A 22,621-nucleotide genomic window follows, 5' to 3' on the forward strand; every position below is an offset into this window, starting at 1 on the left:
AACATTTGTTCAATAAAAGTTTATTGAGCACCCACTATGTGCAAGGCATTGTGCTAGGTGCTGCAAGTTTTGAAATAACAAAATTGTTTGTATATGTAGGATCTGAGCTAGTCCTTGACAGTTTTCCTGATTTGAGAAAGACAGAATGCCCGTACATAGCTCATTTAGGGAGCTAAAAGCATAGATGAGGTTTGCTTTCTGTCCTTCTATCAACCCAGCATAAACTTTTGCCTTCCTCAAATCAGTCATAAGTCAAAACAAATAAGGCACATTAAAAAAAAAACTCCCCCTTTAACTGACCAAAGTAAAGCCATGACATTTCATTTGGTAACCTCAGAATTTAAAAAATCATTCCATTTGGCCCAGCCCGTACTGCCCAGGGCAAAACTTTCAGACAATTCTAATTCCATCATGCTCTCCTCTTATAAACTGCATATGTAAAAAATGTCTTCAGCGTCCTAAATGTGACGCACTCAGTGCGAAGTGTATCAGGCTGGACGTATCATTTATGTCCTTGACAAGCCTCGATTATCCAGGTCCTTTACCTGCAACATAAAGACGTCAGTTTAATGTTTACAATCAGGTCAACTTGGGAGAGCTTCTCTGAGCTGGGCTCACCTAGATGGGGAGAGGTTACTTTGTATTCTGCTGCCTGGTTTTGTTTTGTTACTAAACAAGCACTAGTTTGAAACTAGCTTCTCTCTGCTTAGCTTTTTGGAGTACCTCTGTGGGAGCAGTATAAATGATCTACCCTCCAAATATATTGAGGGTTCTCAATCTATTCTTATGTAAGAAATGTAACACATTTCTATGTGACTCTATGTCATATATTCTTTGATACAGAAAAAAATGTAGTTTGAACACACACACACACACACACACACAGCCCCCTTTCTTCCCTGCCCCCCGCCCCACCGCGCCTGATAATCACTAAAACAGATCAAGTTCAGCCCCAACTGGAAAAACATCACTGTAACCACTGCCAAAATGGCAACAGACTGGGATGTCTACTAAGAACAATCTAAAATAAAAACAGTAAAACTCTGAATTGCAAGCTACTCTTCAGACATTAGAAATATCCCTATTTTAGAAACATATGGCCCACTTTTAAGCACTAGAATCAATTTGCAAACATGATAGCAGCTTTCTTAGTGTAACATCTGCTCACCTTGTATATCCTGACTAGCCAATGTTCTGTGGTATATGCTTCCTCCAGGACATCAAGCTCAAAGTCTTTATTCCCAATCTCAGCATTCCGCACACGGTCAAAGCCTGGTGGACGCTCTAGAAAGGGTCAAAAAGAGACACATTTCTTTCTACAGTGCTGATTTCCTGCAGTTTGTTTAGAGAGTAGGGCCTGTAGAAAAGGACATCAGGTACAAAGGCAAATCCTCTCCACGATGATGCTTATATCTTATAAGAGTAGGGGGCTGACTTTTAAGCCCCTCTATTCCTGAGGGTTGCCACCCAGAGGCCTCAGTGATATACTAGTAACCCTTGCATGGATCACAGAAGAAAAAGTAATGGGTAAAAGCATAAAATTTAGAGCCAGATTGTCTGAGTTGAACCTGACTCTGCCACTAGTTATGTCATTTTGGGCAGTTAGGCATCCTATATGTACCTTAATTTCCTCATATATAAAATGGGAATAAGTATCTACTTTTTGGATTGTTGTGAGGATAAAATGAATTAACAGATGTAAAGCACTTTGAACAGTGTCTGGCATATGAAAAACACTGTTAGCTATCACTGTTATTACTGTTATTATTAATGTTGTTATAAATCACTCACTGGCTTCAGTGTAGACCTGTCCAAAGCGATAGTAACACATCTTGTACATAAGGCAGTTGAGTAGCACTGGAGAACCCTCACGGTCCACACGGAATTCTCCAGTTGGAGTATAATAATCATGCTCCTTGATATGTCTGCCTGTGTCTGTGCTCCCTCCAATCCGGACCATCCACAAAAACTTGTTGATGTCTAGGGGAAAAAAAGAAAAAGAACTACTGCATCACAAAGGTTGCTGGAACTAAATCACCTAATGAAAAGGTCACTATTTCTAAGGAAATTCCCCAAATATTTAACTCTAATTTATAAAAATAGGAAAGATAATGTGTGGGCAAAACATTTTCTCTCAAAACATACAACTTTCCCTATAGATTATTAGACTCCTGAAATCCTATGCTATTGGTCCAGACTTAAGTCATAACTGAAATTAGTCCCACGTATTAGCTGGGGTTGAGCTGTTCAATACAGTAGCTACTAGCCACATGTTGAAATGTGGCTAGTGCACATTAAGATGTGCTGGAAGTATAAAATACACACTGGTTTTCTAAGATATAGTCCAAAAACAAAACAAAGTGGGTAAAATATCTGGATTACATGTTAAATAATAATGTTTTAGATATACTTAAATAGAATTATTAAAATTCATTCCCTTATTTCTTTTTACATATTTTGATGTGGCTAATAAAAATTTTTAAATGTTGCTATATGCCTCTACTATAATTCTATTGAACAGTACTGACCTAGGGAGCAGAAGCTTTACCAGAAAGGTAAAAGAGACATGAACATGCTCCCTTTCTTGACCTATAGTTGCAAAGTTACAAACTTCCAAAGCATACATCTATGAGAAGCCAACATTTCTATGTCAAACACACTACCTGGATCCAAAAATACTGATACCATCGTCATCTCATAAAACAAAATAAAATCCCATACATCTGTATAATAAACATCATGTATTACATATTCACACACAGATGTATATCTCTCTGAGAGTATGTCTCTCTCTGTATCCCCTTCACAGGGGATGGTGAGTATAAAAACTATCATTGCTCTGTAAGAAAAAAAGATTCTTACCGAACTACTGCAGAAGGTTCCAAGTTATATCAAAGTGGTTAAGGATACAAACTCTGGATAAACTGCCTGGGTTTGAATCCCGGCACTGCCAATTCGAAATAGGTAAGTAACTAACCTTCGGCAAGTTACTTAATCTCTCTGTGCTTCAGTTTCCTCATCTATCAAATTATAAATATGAGAGTAGCTAACACAATAGGGTTGCTACACTATTATAAGTACATGTAAAGCATTTAATATAGCATTTATCACATAGTAAACATTCAATAAATAATGTTACTACCCTCATATAGTATTTGCGCTCTTACAAATGGAAAAACTGAGACACAGAGCTTGCCTAGATCCCAGCCAAAAACAGGACCAGAGACAAAACCCCAGAGCATCAACTTAACTATCTTAAAGCACTGATTCTGTAGCTTCCTGGTAGGTATGTCCAAAGCAAAAACCTGACACACTTTAAGAATGGAAGAGTGGACAGCAAAAGAAACAACAAAATGAAAAGACAACCTACAGAATGAAAGAAAATGTTGACGAACCATATATTGGATAAGAGCTTTATATCTAAAATATATAAAGAACTCATAAAACTCAACAACAAAAAAACAAATAATCCAATTTAAAAATCATCAAAGGACCTAAATAGACTTATTCCCAAAGATATTTAAACGGTCAATGGGTATGTGAAAAGGTGCTTGACATCACTAATCATTAGGGAAATACAAATCAAAACCACAAAGAGTTATCACCTCATACCTGTCAGAATGGCTATCATCAAAAAGATAAGAAATAACAAATGCTAGTGAGGATGTGGAGAAAAGGGAACTGTTGTGCAGTACTGTTGTTGGGAACGTAAACTGAAACAGCTACTATGAAAAACAGTATGGAACTTAATAAATTAAAAACTGATTCACCAATATGATTCACCAATCCCACTTCTGGGTATATAACCGAAAGAAATGAAACCATTATCCCAAAGAGATATCTGCATCTCCGCATTCACTGCAGCATTATTTATGACAGCCAAGACATGGAAACCACCTAAGTTCCCATAAAGGAATGAATGGATAAGAAAAATGACATATACACAGACACATACATATATGTAATGGAATACTATTCAGCCATATAAAAAAAATAAAAAAACCACTGCCATTTGAACATAGATAGACCTTGAGGGCATTATGATAAAATGTGAAATAAGTAAGAAAAAGAATACTGCATGATCTCATTTATGTGTGGAATCTAAGAAAACTAAACTCAGAAACAGAGCAGGCTGGCGGTAGGGGAATTGGGTGAAGGTGGCTAAAAGGTACAAACTTCTTAGTATTAAGATAAATAAGGCCTGGAGATGTGATGGACAACATGACTATAGTTAACAATACTGCATTTTAGATATATAACTGAAAACTGCTAAGAAGCAATTTTAAAAGTTCTCATCACAAAAAAAAATTGTAACTATGTGAAGGTGTAGATGTTAACTAAACTTACTGTGATAATCATTTAGCAATATGTACATATATCTTTATGTTATATACTGTAAACTTATACAATTGTTATATGTCAACTACATCTCAATAAAACTGGAGAAAAAAGGTAATACATAAATGAATGGGCACATTTGTGCTCTTAATAAATAGACCTCTGGTCTACTGGATTATCTGTCAATGATAAGTATCTTATCTGAAAGTTTCCACACAATATTTGAGAAAACATTTTAAATCTCTCATTTGTTTCCTATTAAAAATTTCAAAACTTAAAAAAAGAATGGAACAGTAAAAAATAATAGGAATTGCATCAAGGACAGCCTACTGCTAAAAGGCATTGTTTACAAAAAAGGAAAAGTTAAAGAGTAGTCTTGTATCAAATTCTAACATAAGAGAGTTAGGACTATGAACAGATCTAAATATATTACTTTATATATGCATAAGCATTTAATAGAAAATGAGATAAACATAACTTGCAAAAGGGCAAAATCTTGTCCATAACACTAATATCCCAAAATAGTTTAAATTAAGACATTTAAGAAACATGAGATATGACCATGAAATCATGAAACTTTTTAAAAACACAATAGAATTTTTATAACTGAATGCCCATTATCCTTTCAGAAAATGTCGATTTTTCGAACTTGTACCACTCAGCATAAAAATGCTCAAGACATTTTAGAATTTCTCATTTGGAACTGTCTTCAGAGCCAAAGTCATGTCTGTGTGTATGAAGTATGACTGACATAAAAAAGCTGGACATATTTAACGTGTACAACTTAATGAGATGTGTCTCTTTTTTTTTTTTTTAAATAAACTCAGAGGACAGGAAAGAATAATGACTGAAGATGAGTTGGGGCATGGGAGGAGGAGGGATCAGCAATCGAAGCAGTACCAGTGACTATTTTTTGGCACATATTTGTATTTGTGTGTTTGTGAAAGAGGGGGAGAAGTGGAGAGGAGGATAAAGGGAGGGGGGAGAGAAGCTATTTTAAATTGTTAAAAAGTATTCACAGAAGGCACCAGCTGAAATGTTACCATGATTAAATAATAAAAAAAAATAATAACCTCTAGGCTTTGGGTTCACTCCTTCTCATGGTACGATACCTTTCAAAATTTTCAGAATTCCAACTAATAAAGCCTAATAATTTGAGCTTGAGAAATAAATTTAGTATGAGAAATTAATACTGTCTTCTTTTATGATTTTCACATGCATGCTACCATGGATTTAGATGAGTGTTGTTTTTAGTGGTTATGTTATGTTTCTTTTTTAAGTCTAGCTTCTATAGAAATACATAGATCAGAGTAATTAGCAAATCATCATTCTTTCAACAATTCAAAAGCATAGCATAATATCTAAAGAAAATTTTTCTCTGCTTTATGAATGAATCTTTATGTAAACTTAACCTAAGCTATTATTCACACAATTAAGATCTATTTAAATCTCTTATTTTCATATTTTTCTAGTCCTACATGATCAATTCATTATGAAGGAGCAGCGCCTTCATCTTCATTCAAACATTTGTATTATCACTATATACATGCGCAAACAAAAAAATTTGTAATACTAAGTGTGGCAAATTGGTACTACCACTGGGAATCACTTTGCCAATATCCTATTAGCTTCGAACAAATGCATTTGTTCTAAACCAGTAATTCTACTTTGTTATTTACGTTCACAGAAAACATGTACCCTCAGACCGTTCATAACAGCATGATTCATGATAGCCCCTAACCAAACACAGCACAAATATCCATCAATACTAAAATGCATACATTGTGCTATATTCACACAATGGAATACCATACAGGAATGAGAATTAAGAAATTTTGGCCCCCCACAATATGAATGAATCCTGCAAACATAATACTGACCAAAAAAGCCAGAAATGAGAATATACATTTATAAAGTTCAAAAATAGACAAAACTTTCCAGGTATAAATATTTCAAAAATTAATCGAACTACAGATTTTAAATATGTGCAGTATACAATATGTTAATTATGCTTCAATAAATCTGTTTCAAAAACAAACAAATGGCACTAGAAGCTGAGATAGTGGTCACCTTTGGAAGATGGTGGTAGATAATGCAAGCGGTATGGGAAGAATTTCTAGAACACCTGTAATGTTCTGTTTCTTGGTCTGAGTGCTGGTTACATGGATATGTTCCCTTTGTGAAAATTCATCAAGCTATACACTTACAATATCTGCAGTTTTTAAATGTTAAACTTTAACACAAAGTTAACTTTAAAAAGCTGTATAATCAAGACCTCTTGACCTTATTGCTTTTTCTTGTCATGCTAAATTACTTTGTCAATGGTCTTACATGCTAATTTTCTTAATTTCACACACAAAAAATATAATATGTACCATATAATAACACTCATTTTTATGTCAGCATTAAATATATACTTCTATTCACCTTAGCAAGCAGTAAAAGGTTGACTGACTGTGGTGACTTAACAATGATTAGTGCTAAGATTTTAAGTAACTATCCCTTTCTACCATATATATGTATACATTTATATATATAAAATATATACACATATATGTACATGTACAAATACTTTTCTGTAGTAGCTGGATATATTATTATCATTAAAGTGAAAACATAAATAATTACACACAGCAAACACACAGCAAAATAGTACTGGTGCAATTGTTTGTGAAAGTTCAAGTCTGTGGACACCATCTCTGTTATCATTCTTCCTCAGCTTATACAAGACACACATGGAAACCAGTCTTACTACTTTATATTTACACTTCATTTGTACTATCAGGATGGGTTTGTTAAGTCTGTCTATATCAGAAGCCAGGGATAATCTAAAATTTTAATATCTTTCAGAAGCAGCCATATATCCACAGAAAATGAAGATAGAAATATGACGTAATTATTGACAGGAAAACAAGTTATTATAGATAAACATGTAACTATGGTTTACTGGTCGACTCAGAAGTGAATAATATTTACATATTCATAATTTTGAAAACACTTTATATGAATTTCATCTAAAATTGAAAATTAGCTCTACTGAGAAGCAGCACTAGGGAAAGGAGGTGGGGTTGGGCAAGGGTTGGATACAAAGAACTAAGTTCCTTATCTACTGTAATAAGTTGATACGGTGTATCTAAAATGATAAGTGAATAGCAAAGAATACATATTATTGAGATATATAAATAGAAGTATTTACAAAAAACAACGGGAGAAATAACTGTCTCTGGGAATTAATGTTTTAAGGGGGTTTAGGTTTACGGGCAGGGGAATACCATCCTTTATTATAAACCTTCAGAAGAGTTTAACATTTTAAAGTATAAACGGGTATTGCTTTAATTTTTTTAAATATTTTTTAAGGCAGAGAACAATATTTAGGTGATTCTTCTAAAAATATAGTTTTCCTAATAATCATAGGGAACATATAACATGTACATACTTAAGTTCACTTTCAGAAGCCTCATATTGTTTTTTTTACTGGTTGTGGAACTACTCTTAGGTCTGAAAACAAGTATAGCATGCTGTACCTACATAAGAAATATTTACATTTACTTCCTACTTGTTGCCCACCTACCCCCCCCAAAAAATCAAAATAACCCAACCTCAAGTTGCAAATAGTTTTGAAATTCTCCAACTAAAAAAATATTAATAATATATCAGTAAAAGAACAGAAAAATGGGAATGCCATCTAGTTTTCTTAGAATCTATGCCCTATTGCTGGAAATAGAATCAAGTACATTACCATCAGAGGAATATCCAGTAAGGCCTCCAAAAATGACCAGCACATAGCTAACATCAAGCTCCCTCATGATCTCATAGGCTTTTTCTTCTGTGGATGCCATTGCCTAGAAAAATAAATGCACATTTCTCAGAGAAAATTTCCTGGTCATATGATCCCTCATGGAGAAATATTTACCACTAGACCTTATATGCCAAACACTCAAATGATCCCTTCACCTTACCTGCCCTACTCGAGAAATATGGGTATTATTCCACGTGTTATTGTCCACTAAAATCGTCCGATTTGCCATAGCTGTAATCTGGTAGCCATAATCCCACCATGACATTACCTTCGCATCCTGAAAGAAACATGGGCAATGGAAATAACAAGTGTCCCACTGCCTCCAAAAATCAAATACGAGAGAAGTAGTGGAAGGGCATCTAATAGGAAATGAGGCATGGCTAATTAATCAATTTCTTTACAGAAGAATGCATGCCTAAACAGAAAATAAATCTTTGCACTTGGTTCTATATTTACATGCAATCATGAAAACTCAGTGCAAAATTATACAATCCAATATTCCCAATACTTTCACCCAGATCACCTTATACAAAGATACTGGGGTGGGAAGTGTAGGAGACTGTTCAATATTTACATATAAATAGCCTGATGCCATCCAGTAACTGTATGAAATGACCTTTAACAATATCACAAAAATCAGTTGTTACAAAGATAGGGAGAAAACACAAATCACAGGATATGATGAGAAAGGATTACAAAATACATAAAGTTTGGACTCCTTAAGAATCTTATCTAGAAGTGCTATTTATAATGGTTACTGCAAACGAAATCACTTCAGATTCTCAAACGGTATCAACCAAATGTTAAAAATGGTTATCAATAGGTAATCACTTTATGGAAAATTTTATCTCTTTCCTTGCTTCTATGTTCTGATTTTTCTAAAATAAATACGTATTATTTACCTGTAAATTTTTTTCTTTTTTATAACTGGATGGTCTACATCATGAGAAAATCACCATACCATGTTGACAATACAAGTATGCAAGCAGAGTGTACATAATTACCAATAAAGGTTATTACAGACCTATAAAAAATCCTTAATTGAATGGAGACGACCTTTAGGGCTCATTCAACACTAGAGTTCCATAGTTCCAATTTCTCCAAGCTTTCTAGCCATCTAAAAGCTATGATTCCCTATAATATCAAATGTCTCTCCCTCCCCGCAACCCCATAATCCCACTCCTTCCAAATCTTCACCTCTGGAGTATTGTGACGAAGCCAATAGTATGCTTCTCGAAAGTCATCAAAAATGATCCTACTGCCATCCCCACCACGAGCAGAGAGCACAATGGAAGGAGAAGAGTAGGCCTCACTGGTCACCCAGGTTGAATGAAAGGTGTAGGTGATGAGAAAGAAAGCCATGACCAATATCATCCCACTTGCCACCTGAATAAGAAAGAATGGCGTTGTAAAACCAAATTAAATTTACAGAACACAGAACAGCTTCTTACACGCAGTCAATAGTATAGATGACATGAATCAAAATAAGTCAGGCACTATATGAGTTAATTCTGACCATTTATGACAGCATTCTACCCCTTACTCAAAAAATAAATATATAGAGAGATATATCTATATCTATATAAACACACACATGCATAAGCACACACAGTTTCCCAAGACTGTTCTTAGTGTTGCTTAATTCTCACTTCATTCTTAATAGGGTAGGTAGAATCCTGTTGCTTCTTGTTCTTCTTGTCCGGACGGCTTATATCCAGATTCTTCATGTACGTAGACAGCACCTGGGAGACTCCAATGCCAGAAAGAATGCACATAACGGGTGCCAAAACTAGCATTAGACGCACCTAAAAGAGACAGGCAGCCACAGCACGGTCTATTCAGTGTTATACAAATTACGGATTTTACCCTATGAGTAGATTATGACATCAATTTAGGGGTTTTCAACAAACTTGCTTTTTCAATGAATTAGAACAAAAAAGAAGAGAAAATAATTGATACATCTACAAAAGCATATTTCCTAAACTGTTTTTTCAGTTAAATATATGTATATATGTATGTGTGTCCTGAGTAATGATATGACATAAAATGTATTTCTTAACTGTGGTTTGGGACCAAAAGAGTGTAAGAAACACTGTCTTGCTACTATACATAAAATCACTCCATTTTAGCAAACTAGCACTCAACAATCCTCCCAGGCCTTTAAGAAAAAAAAGTCATCTCTCTTGTTAAGACACCCAGAAAGACAGTGGAAGGAATCTGCCCAGGGTCACTTTCTCCAACAAGTATAAAAGTGCCTCTCCTTAACACAAGGGTTATGAATCCAAGAAAGTCGGGCCCCACAATCAGAATGTATGAGTATCTCGGACATTCCAGCAAAAAGTGAACAGTGAGCAGCTTTATGACTCAGCCCTCAAATGCTCAGAGGGAAGCATCTGTACAATCATCAGTATTTTCTGAATCCGTCTATACAGCAAACTTAAAAGCACCTCAGAGTTAGGGATGGAAAGCCTTGCTAGGACTGAGGGCATTCCTCACCATTACAGCTGAAAAGTACATGCTGGTCACACCATACATGATGATGAAAATCCGGGCATCAGAGAGGTTGCTAAAGCAGTAATAGAGACCAACTACAAAAGTAAAAGTAGAAAAGGAAATAAGCAGCTAAAAAAACAATCATAGATATGTGCAAAGATGTTTACTACAGCACTCTTTAAAACACAAGAAATCAGAAACCACCTAAATGTCCAACATTAAGGAAGTAAATTATAGTATATTTATAATACAGAATGTAATATATCAATTAAAATATTGCTACAGAGATTATGGACCATTTGCCTTCTCCTATATACATCTCTATACTTTAAAAAACAAATGATATATCATAAATATTATCTCTCTAAAATAATACTAAACAGAAATTATCATGATTCTCTGAAATGAAAAAATCAGGGGAAAAAAACTGTACCATATTTTTTTCTAATAAATGGATGAACATACATCAAAACATTAAAAGTAGCAACAGATGTGTGGTGACAACCTTTTTTTTACTTGTCAATATTATTTACAATAGACAACTTACTTTCATTGTAAGAAAAAAATGTAAAAGTTATTTTATTAAAAAAAAAAGAGAGAGAGAGAAAGCCCCCTACCACTGGTACATTTTTAAATGTATCTGGTTTGGCCAGAAGATAAGTTAAATGAAGAGGCTTTTCAATAAACTGTGCCTTTTCTCGAACTCCAGTACTGCCAAGATAAATGGGGAGGAGTCAGGGATGGGCAGTAGAGAAGATACACACCAGAAATACTAAAAAAAAAAAAAAAAAAAAAAAAAAAAACCTGAATATAAATTAAGGTTGAATTTTAACTTATAAATAAAATTAAAACTGAAAAAGGCTCTAAACTTGTGAGTGTCTGCGACTGTTCAATGTTGATACCTACTTTGCTTCAAATATTAGAAAAAAGTGCTTGGCCATGCTCTGTACTGCACAGGGTAAACAGGCACAAAACAAAAACACAAGGATGAGGGTATTTTACTTATTTTGAAACAAATGGTAATTCTCACAAAGGCCATTTCAGAACACAAGGCAGACAGACCTGGAAACATGAAGACAAGAAGCTGCAGGTCAAAATAGTATGAAGACCAAGTCGTAGGCTGATGCTCAGACACAGAAGCAATGATGGGGATGTTGTTCTTAGCATAAGAAGGATCCAGCAGTGAGTAGAAACGCCCGGTCCAGGGAGATATTTTTCCTGGCAGCAAAGAGGCAACAAATATTCCACATTCACTTCTGAAACAAAATAACATCTAATTCTAACTAATCAAAACTTTCCATTTTAATAAGATTCTCTGAGAAGGAGAAGGACTAAGGCTTTTTAGATGCCACCAATACTTTGAGAATTTCACTCCTTCCTTTATTTCAAACTTGAGAGTACTTTTGTCAACAGAGCTGGCAGAATAAAGTCAGGCTGTATATAATAAACTCAGAAGAACTGCATCTTGGAAGAGTTTAGGTCAAATCTGGTCAAACCAAGGCCAACTCTATAAACTAAGTCAACTACGTTCTCCGGTGCTGCTCTGAATTAGACAATACACAAAGCCTTGGCAAAATCAAACCAGCCACTGACAAGTAGATATGAAGAATGGGTGGCATGCCAACCAAACAAAACAGTCGTGGTTTAGTGCATAGAGGACTACATATTGTAGGGTATGACAAGCAATGTTAGGCTTTCTCCCACACTACCTACTGAAAAAAAGTAAAAAAAGCAGAGAAAGATTAATAACAAGGTGAGATACAGTCCTTTCACCAAATGTGATTCTTCCAAGATTAAGAGCTGCTCTAACAAGACATTCTTTGATATACTGAATCCAAACACTGGGCTGAGAAGTGAAATGAATATTGAAGACTTCATATATTTAAAATGAAAACAGAAATAGGAAAAGAATGAATCTTTCCATGGTCAGGAAATAACCCATATTTTAAAGTTTATTCTATGCCTGTACCCATTTACATTTAACACTAAAAGCCATGAGCCTTCCTACCTGTCAACATGAGGAGAGCTCCCACGGTGAGAAGGACAAAGCCTACCAGGGAAATGACACTTCGGAAAAGAACTTCAAATTGCTGTGGGTTCAATTTGCTGCGCAGATAATCTACAAAGGCATGGATCTGGCAGAGACCAAAGACCCCAAAGGCTGCCATGTGCTCTGATGAAAGGACGGGCTGTCGGTAAAAGCAAATGTGTGAGAACAATGTCAGGAAAAGAGTAGGTCTAACCTAGACCTGAATTATGTTGACCTAGTTCAGACCAAAGGGTCAAATGAGTTCTGAAGCCATTAAGGAATTAGGACCAATCTAGGGGAGGGTCTAATTCACCTGCCACATTTTCCAAAAATATATGGAGTCCTCCAAAGCAAACCATACCCCATTATTATCACATCTCTGGCCTTTGCTCAGGCTATTTTTTTAGCCTGTATTGCAATTTTCTCATTTTCCCAAAATGTGCATTCACTAAAATTCTCATCATTCAAGGCCTAATACAAATATCATTTCCTCTAATCTGCCAAACTGAAATTGATTACTTCCTGTATGTTCCCTGCAATTTAGATCTCTTCTATCACTTAAAATTCTTTGCTTAGATCAGCTGTTCTCAAAATCTAGTTGGCATCGTAATCATGGGGGTGGAGAGAAAAAGGGGTGTTAAGAGGATTGCTGAGCCCCACCCCTAGAGTTTCAGATGCAGTAAGTAGGTCTGTGGTGGGGCCCCAGAATTCGCACTTCTCACAAGTTCCCAGATACTGCGGATGCTGCTGGTCCATGAACTACATTTCCAGAACTACATACTATACACTGTAAACAGCTGCATGCACTTCTTTCCCCCAAGCAAGACTGTAAATTCCTTAAGGAGCAGGGCCATGTTGTTACTTTTTATATTTCTCAGTGACTAGCAAATTGCACATAACAGGTGATCAGTAAAAAAATACGTGCTGACACAAGCAGTCCAAAGTTAGACCTGTAAATAAGTCTTACTCTTCTCACTAAAATCCAAAATAAATCAATCTAGTTGGAGATACTTAGAAAAAGAGGAAGAAGCTAAAAATCCCATTCAGTCTAGGGCTTACCTGGAAACCCACGAAGGAGATCTGCATGGAAAGAATGGTGCCCAGACAGTAAACGGTACAGTAGGCCACATAGATCCGGTGGGAGAATCGTCCTGTGAGCATCAGCACCAGTACATGGAGAGGAATCAAGTTGATCAAGAATACGTAACCTCCCCATGAAGAGACCTATGACAGGATAAAATAGAACAGTTCCTCTGAGCACTTGTCACACCACCACTATACCTGTGACCTTTTTAAAGAACATCTCTTTATAGTAACTAATAAACTTTATTTATGCCAAGTGGCTTAAAGAGTTTAAATAACTAATTTCTTTAAATAAAAAAATCAAATTCACACTCACTGCTGTAATTCAGTCTCCTGTTCCCTATGGCTCCTGCCAAGAAGATCACAGAATAAGAGGTACCCAACCTTCAGGGTTAATCTAGATGCAATCTACTATAAGATCACATGGAGGATTTAGGGATACATGTGAAATGTGAGCAAGTAGAAGCAGTTAAGGGAAGCAGTCTAAATGTATGTGTAAGACTGAATGACTACACACACTCACACATATATATACATATATAAAGAAAATAAGATATATATGAAATACATATATGAAATCAATATGTATATGAAAAGGAAAAATTTAAGGAAAACATCTCAGAGAAGAGAGCTGGCCAGCCGATATGTACCAACAGGAAATACAGTATCTGGAGAATTTTACAAAGTAAAACATCTCTATCTTTTTATACAATGGCTCTCCATGCCGTCCTTGGATTAGGCTTTGTATGGATATAAGAGACAATAAAGATTTCTAGCCTCCAGTCCATAGTTTCAAAGCCCAAAAGCTACTTCCAATTTATAGCAGTTGATCCCAGTAGGTATTCAGATATAGAGAGTGTCCTGGAAGAAAAGAGTGAAAAGTTACCATGTAGAAATAAGCAAGGGCACACTTGGCTGCCCAGTAGATGGAACCAGTCTTTACTGCTTTGATCCACATGTAGTAGGTGAGTAGCATGCAAAAGATGGCAATTCCTGTAAGAAGAATACAACAAAAAGTCAATATAGGGCCATGCTGGCATAATATTTAAGAATACTGCTTTGGAACAGGCTGCCTGGATTCATATCTTAGATCTACTACCCTTAATAGTATAATTATTTTTACCTCTCTTTGTCTGTTTCTTGTAAAAATGAGTCCATAATAGTATCTACCTCATAAGTGTTGTGAAGACGAATTTAATTATTGCATGTAAAGCACTTAGAATAGTACTGTGCATACAGCAAGCACTCAATGAGTGTTGGCCATTCTTATTACTATTCTTCCCAGGCACTAAATTCCCCGCTAGTGTAGTCCTAAAGATATCCCGTACCATCCTGCTACTTCATCTCACCATGAGCTGGGCCTTTGGCCCTCAATGCCCCTTTCTTTAACACTTGCCTGTTGGCAAATTCCAGCCTCAGGGTTCAGTTCAACCTTAACTACTTCCAAAAAGCCTGCCTGGATCCCCAAATCTGAATTAATGTCTCCTTTCATTACATTCCCAAAAGATTCTGTTCAAACGTCTCTCATGACACACAATACTATCTGCCTGTTATTAATTATTTTTATAGATCTGTACTGTATATGTCTTAAATAGATTATGGGTCAACATAATTTTATTCATTGTCTACCTCTATAATACCTTAATTATGAGCCAAAATAACCTTATTATCTATCTTTATAATATCTAACATTGTGTTTTCCCAATAACATTCGATAAATATAGGTTGAATTGAAAATAAGTCAATAAAAGTCATTACTGTTTTAAGAACATCCATTCCTCTTATCTCAGAAAATAAAGCAAATGAATAATGTTAAAACAAGAGTATCACTCAACACTAAAAATTAACTCTACTTTTATAAGTCCAGAGATGATCAAAAGGCCTTCTACAAGGAAAATTGCCAGCTACCTCCCTACAGAGGATAACAGAGAGAGAATACAAACTTGTCTGAAGTCCCTCCTTGCCCATTTCTAATTTTCTTGCCCAAGTACCATTTTTTGCTACTGCTAAACAGATTTGAAACCAGATTCTACTGAACTTCATGAAATTCTACTGGGAAATGAAGTGGACAGATCCTCTTACCTTCATTATCATAGGAGCCAGCCACAGATCGGGAGATATATCCAGGAACTACAGCAATCATGGCAGCAGCAAGAAGTCCAGCCCCTGCATCCTGTAAGAAAAGAAGGGTGACAGGAAGTGAACACCAACACATCTATGAAAGAGAAGAGAGGATCCACTAGTCCATTCTGTTTAAAATGGGCCCAGAGAACATTCCAACACTTTCAAAGGTAGATGTGATGCTAGAAATGTTCACGGCACAAGAAAGCTAAAAATTTCATACCGATTCCCCATGATGATACCAAGTCTGAAACTGAGTACACATATGCGAAAAGCAGACAAATCATGTAAGTTGTCAGACATCAGACACTGCTCCAGAATGAGCTGTTTGGCTGGAGTATCCCCAGGCTTATGAGTCACTATCTTTAACAATATCTGGACACCACAGGAACACCAGTCACACCTCCAAAAGCTATGCAAGTACAAGCAAAAGAAGACAATTATTACTTGAGCTAAAAAGCCAACAAAGATAGGTGATTATCTATTTGGACTAAAGATGCCAAGAGCTTATATAATAAAGTTGGAGTCTCACCGGGCAATCTATGACCTCAGGAAAGAGGAAAAATAAAATGTAAACCACACTCCAAAAGAGTAAGGACTTGTCTGTTGATAAGAGTTAAATTTGAAACAAGGGCAGCAAGGAGAAGGATGAAAGGTTTCCAAACTGAACTCGAGTTTCCCAAACCCTCTTACTAGTTTACCACCTCTCAGGTATCTCCCTGACACCACAGCCACAAACTAAGAATAGCCAGAGTCAGTAATGCAGAAACCTAGAAAAATAAAGTCAGCATGATGGAGTCTACTATGAAAGTAAAGTGGTTGAAAATTTTTTAAATAAGTGTTTAAAAAGTCAACAAATAATTTCTAAGTGTCCATTTTCAGTAGGAAGAACTAACCACTTTAGGATAGTTCTTGTAGTTACTTTTCCTCTCTCTTAGATTGTGAGGACTTCAAAATCTAAACCTCACATTTTGCGTTTTAAATGTTTTTTCTCTTTATGTAGCAATTTACATTTGACCTTCCAAAGTTCTCTTATAAGAATAAACAGTTGTTAATAATAAGAAACCACATATTCTAAGGAGGGGCTGCAGTGAACCCAATAATTCGGCCCAGCAAAAGGTGTCTTTAGCCTCTGGCTCCCTGCCCTGCTACCACTCAGCCCCCCACCATTTACTGTCTACTAGAGAGGTTCAACAACATTCATTCCCAAACCTCCTGTCACCCCAAATCCTTCACCTTGAGCTCTTTGGTAAGGTGGTACGTGACGATGGTGGTGAAGGAAGAGAAGAGAGGGGCCAGGAACACACAGACATTCCGAATGTCGATGGTGATGTGGAAAAAATGGAGTACATGGTAGATTGCAGCAGAGGTGATCATTAAGCCTATAACGGGAAGAAGAAACTCCATTAAGTTATCCTAGGATAAAGAACTTATGGGAACGGGAAAATCCAAGTATCAACACAGGTCTCGATAAACCACCAGCAATACTAACAGAGTAAATGCAGTAGGCCTATTAATTTCTCCCTTGAGGATTTAGAGGTCCAAACTTTATGGAAAACCACCCATTCCCACTCTTCCATACATGTTCTCCTGTCTATATAAGATCCACTTTTAGGAATCTATAATCAGAACGAAATTACAAGTGTCACAAAATGAAAATATTAGGAAAAAAAGAAACTTTCAAAATATGCAAATACCTTATTTCTGTTTTTTGGTTTTTTGGTTTTTTTTAAAAAATCTGTTTCCCTCACCTGGGTAAATTGTTCCTCCAATGATTCGGCCCAAAGGATACCAGGCCCGGTCATCAAACCAGTTATGGAATTTATAAAACCCCTCCTCAGCCAGGAACCGGGTAGTCCGATAATTGAAGTACCTATAGCAAAAAAGAAAAGATCGTGTTTCTTCCTCTTGTACTCAAATACTTGCACCAATTTGCATTGAATTTTGCTTCTCAGTTTATACCATTGTGGAACTTATCATTACTCTAATAAAGTCAGTTTGGTACCAAAAATTATACCAGCCATGAAAATCATTTTATGTTACTGTAGGTCTCATTTCTAGCTCCAGGAATTACCACCAGCCAAACACCCAAAAGAGAGGACAGCTGAGATGTGGGCATCAATAAATTTGGCTCTTTTAAAGAACATGCAAAAGAACATTTCCATACCATACACAAAGACACATGGATAAGTTCAAGTGATGAACATCTCTAAAGATGTTGGTTTAACATCATACACTGTATGAAAATGTTTAACCCACTCTATTACATGAACTTCTTAATAAGTGCTGAAACTTATAACAAGGTCAACTCATGTTGTTACTAAAAATAGTTCTGAATGCCACCTACATAGTAGCTTTAAAAATTACATTAAAAATATTTGATATAAAATGCTTAGTGTTATACATGGAAAGACACAGTTCTTTGGTCCTTTTCTAAACGTCTCACTTAAAAGAGAAATTTTTAAAAAAACAAAAAATAAATATAAATAAAAATATAAACAAATACAAGGAATTGTTTAATTACTAAAGATAAACATGACTAACCATCTTTCCTGCCCACCCCTTAACCCTATTTCCTTGTTGGTCAAGTTTTAGCAGCAACGGTAGAAGCGGCAGATGGCAGAAATCTCTATCCATCTGTTTGTTCCTAATGAATATTATTTTGGTAACTGTCAAAAAGATGGAAGGGAAAGAGGGTAACAGGTGGTCAACATGTGTCAGAACTGTGTCCTTTACCTAACAGTAACAGAGCCAGAGTGAGACAGAGGAAGTAGTTAGCGGGAACAGGTCTGGACAAGGCTCAGACCATGGGCCTATTTCCTGCTCTGCAAAAGTGTCGAATCACAGGATCTTTACAGTCCTTTCCAGTTCTATGACTACAAAGCAGATATTCTTGCTTTCCCTGACCATCTCATCTCAATGTTTGCTCATCTAGAAGGCCTGAGAAAAAAAGCCTTAACACACTGTTGATTAAGAAACAAAAGCATATAAGTTTCCTCATTGATGAGAAAAAAATATCAATTAATTTAGGGACTCCCAAAGAAACTATTTGTACGCCTCCAAAATGCTTTTGAATATCTACATAGAAAAAAAATGATAAATTTGCAAATACAGAAAAAAAAAATGTCATGAATCTCAAGTTCATGACTTGTGGTTTTCTTTTGATCCTCAAACACACAGCAGACCACTATCCCTCAATCTGCAACACTGTTGACCAAGTTGAAAAGCCAGACTGCTCCTAACCTAACCAGATCTTAAGTCATAGGCAGGCACATCAGTAATGCCTCTCACATTTTCTATAGATTTAAGACTCACTTGTTAATTCCAACAAAAATGTTGCAAAGAAGACAATTATCTCCTTTGGAAAACTTAAGGATGTTTTCTCCCTAAATGTATAGAAGTACATCCCCATCAATAAGCGCTGACTGGAATGTGAATTTGAAACATATGAACGTGAATGCTTCCCCAAAAAAATACCAGACCAAGCAAAGGTACTCACGGATCAAACTCATGGATGACACTTTCAAATCTCAGAACAGCAAAGAGACGAGTGGAGAATGCTGCAAATACCAGAGAATTAATATTTTTATGGTAATATGCTATGAAAATAATAGTAGGCAGTAGTATTATAGAGGTAATAGTATTATCCATCTCAGAAGACAGAGGAAGTATAAAATGACCCCTGAAAAAGATACAAATCCATCCTTCCCACATAGAAGAAAAGACAATGACCTCTGACAATGATGCCTACATTTCTACTTAGGCAGGACACATTTAACTACTTATTATCAACGTCTGTAACAATGCATTTACCTATTAAAACTGCACTCGACTTACATGGTCATCTTTTATATATGTTGACCTTCCCACAACTAACCTTAACTTTGGAGCAAACTAAGAGGTAAGGAAATCAAGACTATACTTGTAACTCATGCTGAGCTAAAAATCAAAACAAACAAAAAGAGTAAGTTCTGAAGAGACTTTCAAAACTACCAAGGCAGGCAAACTAAACTGAAGAAAATTGTCTTCTCTAAATTCAGCATCCATGGTTCACAGTATCTCTTTCAGCTCCATGAGAAAACAGAATTAGCACAGCGTGTTTCCCATTCTTTCCCAGATGAAAGCTAGTCCTTCTATAATCTTTTTTATTTTGCCTTCATAAAATTATACTGATGGAGAACAGTAAAAAGAACACACTACAATCTGCTGGAAAAAAAACCAAGAAAGCCACACTTGACTTTTTTCAAGATTTTCTCCTTTCAATCCCCTAAGAAAGAGAGGTCCACATGCATACTCACATAACACAGCAGCCATTGACAGAATGAGAAGCTTCAGAAGTGTGTCCTGCTTCTCATAGGACAACCGCAAAAATCCCAGCTTGGTCATCTTGGCATCAGTGGGTGGCAACAGATGATACTCGAAGAGCTAAAATGGAAAAATCAAGACCAAAGGATGTTGAACACCTTCAATTTACCTAGTTCATTTTAATATTTTATGATGGTAGAGAAACATAAAAAAGACAGGAGCTAGAGAACACACCACAAAGGGTCAGTACTAATACCAATACCCAAATCTTGTCCGAATAATGATCCATTGGCAAGGAAGTAGGCACAAGTCAGGCCTGAGAAAAGACTAAAAAGGAGTGATTAGACTCTATCACCTTAGTTCTGTTTCCAACTTTCTAACAGCTAACAAGTACATATGCAGAACTGGCAATAGTGTGATACAACAGGTGAAAAAAAAGGAAACATAGGAATAGAAAAAGAGTGTTTGGGGAAAAGATGCAAAGAAAATAGGAAAGATTGGAAATAGAGAAAAAAATAATTACATGGAGAAAGAAATCATTCAAGAAAAGGCAGAAATGTATAAAAGGAAGCAAGAAATGAATATTGAATACAGAAGTAAAAGCAGAAAGTGTAGAAACAGACATCATGACCGAATAAGCACCAATTTACAGCCCTAAATTTCAGCTTCAACTGACTGGCTTCAAGCTTCCTTCTGTTCCAAATTCAACTAAAAGAGTATGACTGATCACTAATACAGTACAGTCATGCACGAGAGAGACAAGAGAAGAGAAGAGAGAAGAGAGAGAGAGAGAAAAGGGGGGGAGAGGGAGGGAGATGTATGTAGATCGCTGTACTTAAAATCAGATATATCACACTGTAACTACTCCTCAGATCTATACCCACTTCTAATCAGCTGTCTCAAGACATCTCTGTAATTGACACTGCTAATTTAAGCCAATGATCCAAGACAGCTCATGGAACCAGATGACAATCTGGAGGGAAAAAAATTGTTTCCTACTGAAGCAAGAAAAGCTCAGGGGAAAATTTAGATTGAGGGAAGCAGTCTGTAGACCATCTGAATGGTGATTACTTGATGAACGAGATTCATTAGCACTAATTTACCATAGGAAGTCAACTATTTCTGTTTAAGGTAGTACTGCTTGCTTAAACCATCCATACTGGTAGAGGGCTAAGAAATAAAGAATAAGGATATGCAACATTGTTCAAGACTGCAGGGGGTGGAAAATAAGGAGCCTCCACCTATCCTGATCTTTTCTCCAGAATTATCAAAGGAAAGGAGGGAAAAATAACACTGCACTGGGTGGAAGGCAAGAAGAATCATACATTCCTAGCTCAACAGTACGAAATCAAGCATCTTTCCCATAACTAACTGTCCTAGATGAGCATTTTTCATGGGTTTTTAATTATAATCCCAAAAGAAAACCTTATCCTGCAACCAAAAATAAACACCTAACTCCAGGAAGTCAATGATCCAGCCACATCCCTCAAGTTTGTATTTCTGGAATGCCTGAAACAAAAAACTTAACACACTGAGTTGATATGAGCCACATACATAAAAGAGTAAGCAAAGGAAAGGGGAGTACTAGAACCCATATCCGAAAAGCTGAGTACAGGATTTGGTAATTTAAGGCAGGACCTTAAGAGAGTTTTCTGTGTGCCCTCTCTGGTCTCTTCGCACAGCGCTCAAGCAAGTAAGGGAAGACACTTCTCAAAAACACTTAGCATTTGTTCTCCTCAATTGTGCCTGCAAACCGTGGCACCCTTGTCCCATCTCGGTTCTGGTTTCCTAGACACACCTTCCCAACTGCGTTCGCCTGCACCCTTTCTCACCCTCTCACGCTCCTTCACTCCCCTCCACCCTTCACTCCTGCGGATCCCACCTCCCTTCTCCCACCCTTACACGACTCTACACCTCTGACACCCCCACTGAGGACACCCTCCACCTCAGCATCCCGAGTGCATTCCCCAGGACCAGTCCCAGGATCTCAGCTTCCCCACGCCCTCCCCGCCGAAGCGCACGCCGCATCCCAGATACTCACATCCTTCTACTGCCGGACGCCCCCACACCACGCCTCACGCCCCTTCCTGCGCTCCCACCAGCCTGCCTTCCCTCCCTGACCCGGCCTTTGGGGCCCCACCTCCGGCAGTTCTCAGAGCCCCACCAACGCCCTGGGCCGCACCTGCCGCCAATCCTCAAGTTCTATCCCACGGCCTTCCAACCTGGCCCACGGTCCCCTGGAATCTGCTGGGCTCCCTCGGCCATCCGCTCAGAGGCGCACCCAACCCCGGCAGAGGCCGGGTCCACCTCCTGGACTGTTCCCCATTGGCTGGCTCAGGACCGACACGACACTTCGGGGGAACAATAGGGTATCAGAGCTGTCTGTCAGATCCAGAGGCGTGGCTGAAGCTGCGTTCTCACTTCTTAAGTGGGTACTACAGAAATCACTTAGC

General features: G+C 37.0%; 1 protein-coding gene across 2 annotated transcripts; it reads right to left on the bottom strand.

Moving 5' to 3' along the window:
- STT3A (STT3A, catalytic subunit of the oligosaccharyltransferase complex) lies at positions 1–22,491 on the bottom strand. 2 transcript variants are annotated; one of them, XM_011367122.2, is made up of 18 exons: positions 22,351–22,491; positions 20,162–20,288; positions 19,363–19,423; positions 17,615–17,736; positions 17,100–17,245; positions 15,825–15,915; positions 14,629–14,735; positions 13,719–13,883; positions 12,639–12,819; positions 11,693–11,848; positions 10,634–10,725; positions 9,787–9,942; positions 9,335–9,523; positions 8,298–8,414; positions 8,078–8,180; positions 1,792–1,980; positions 1,169–1,284; positions 1–545 (listed from the first exon to the last, which is right to left on the bottom strand). In XM_011367122.2, exons 2-18 carry the CDS (start codon positions 20,247–20,249, stop codon positions 507–509), a joined length of 2,118 nt encoding a protein of 705 aa, XP_011365424.1. In that variant the 5' UTR covers positions 20,250–20,288; positions 22,351–22,491; the 3' UTR covers positions 1–506. The 2 variants fall into 2 exon arrangements, with proteins under 2 accessions (XP_011365424.1, XP_011365425.1); XM_011367123.2 differs by lacking the exon at positions 22,351–22,491 and adding an exon at positions 22,309–22,327.
- Positions 22,492–22,621: the final 130 nt, after the last annotated feature.

The sequence above is a fragment of the Pteropus vampyrus genome, unplaced genomic scaffold (genome assembly GCF_000151845.1).
Source record: "Pteropus vampyrus isolate Shadow unplaced genomic scaffold, Pvam_2.0 Scaffold130, whole genome shotgun sequence".
Lineage (NCBI taxonomy): Eukaryota > Metazoa > Chordata > Mammalia > Chiroptera > Pteropodidae > Pteropus > Pteropus vampyrus.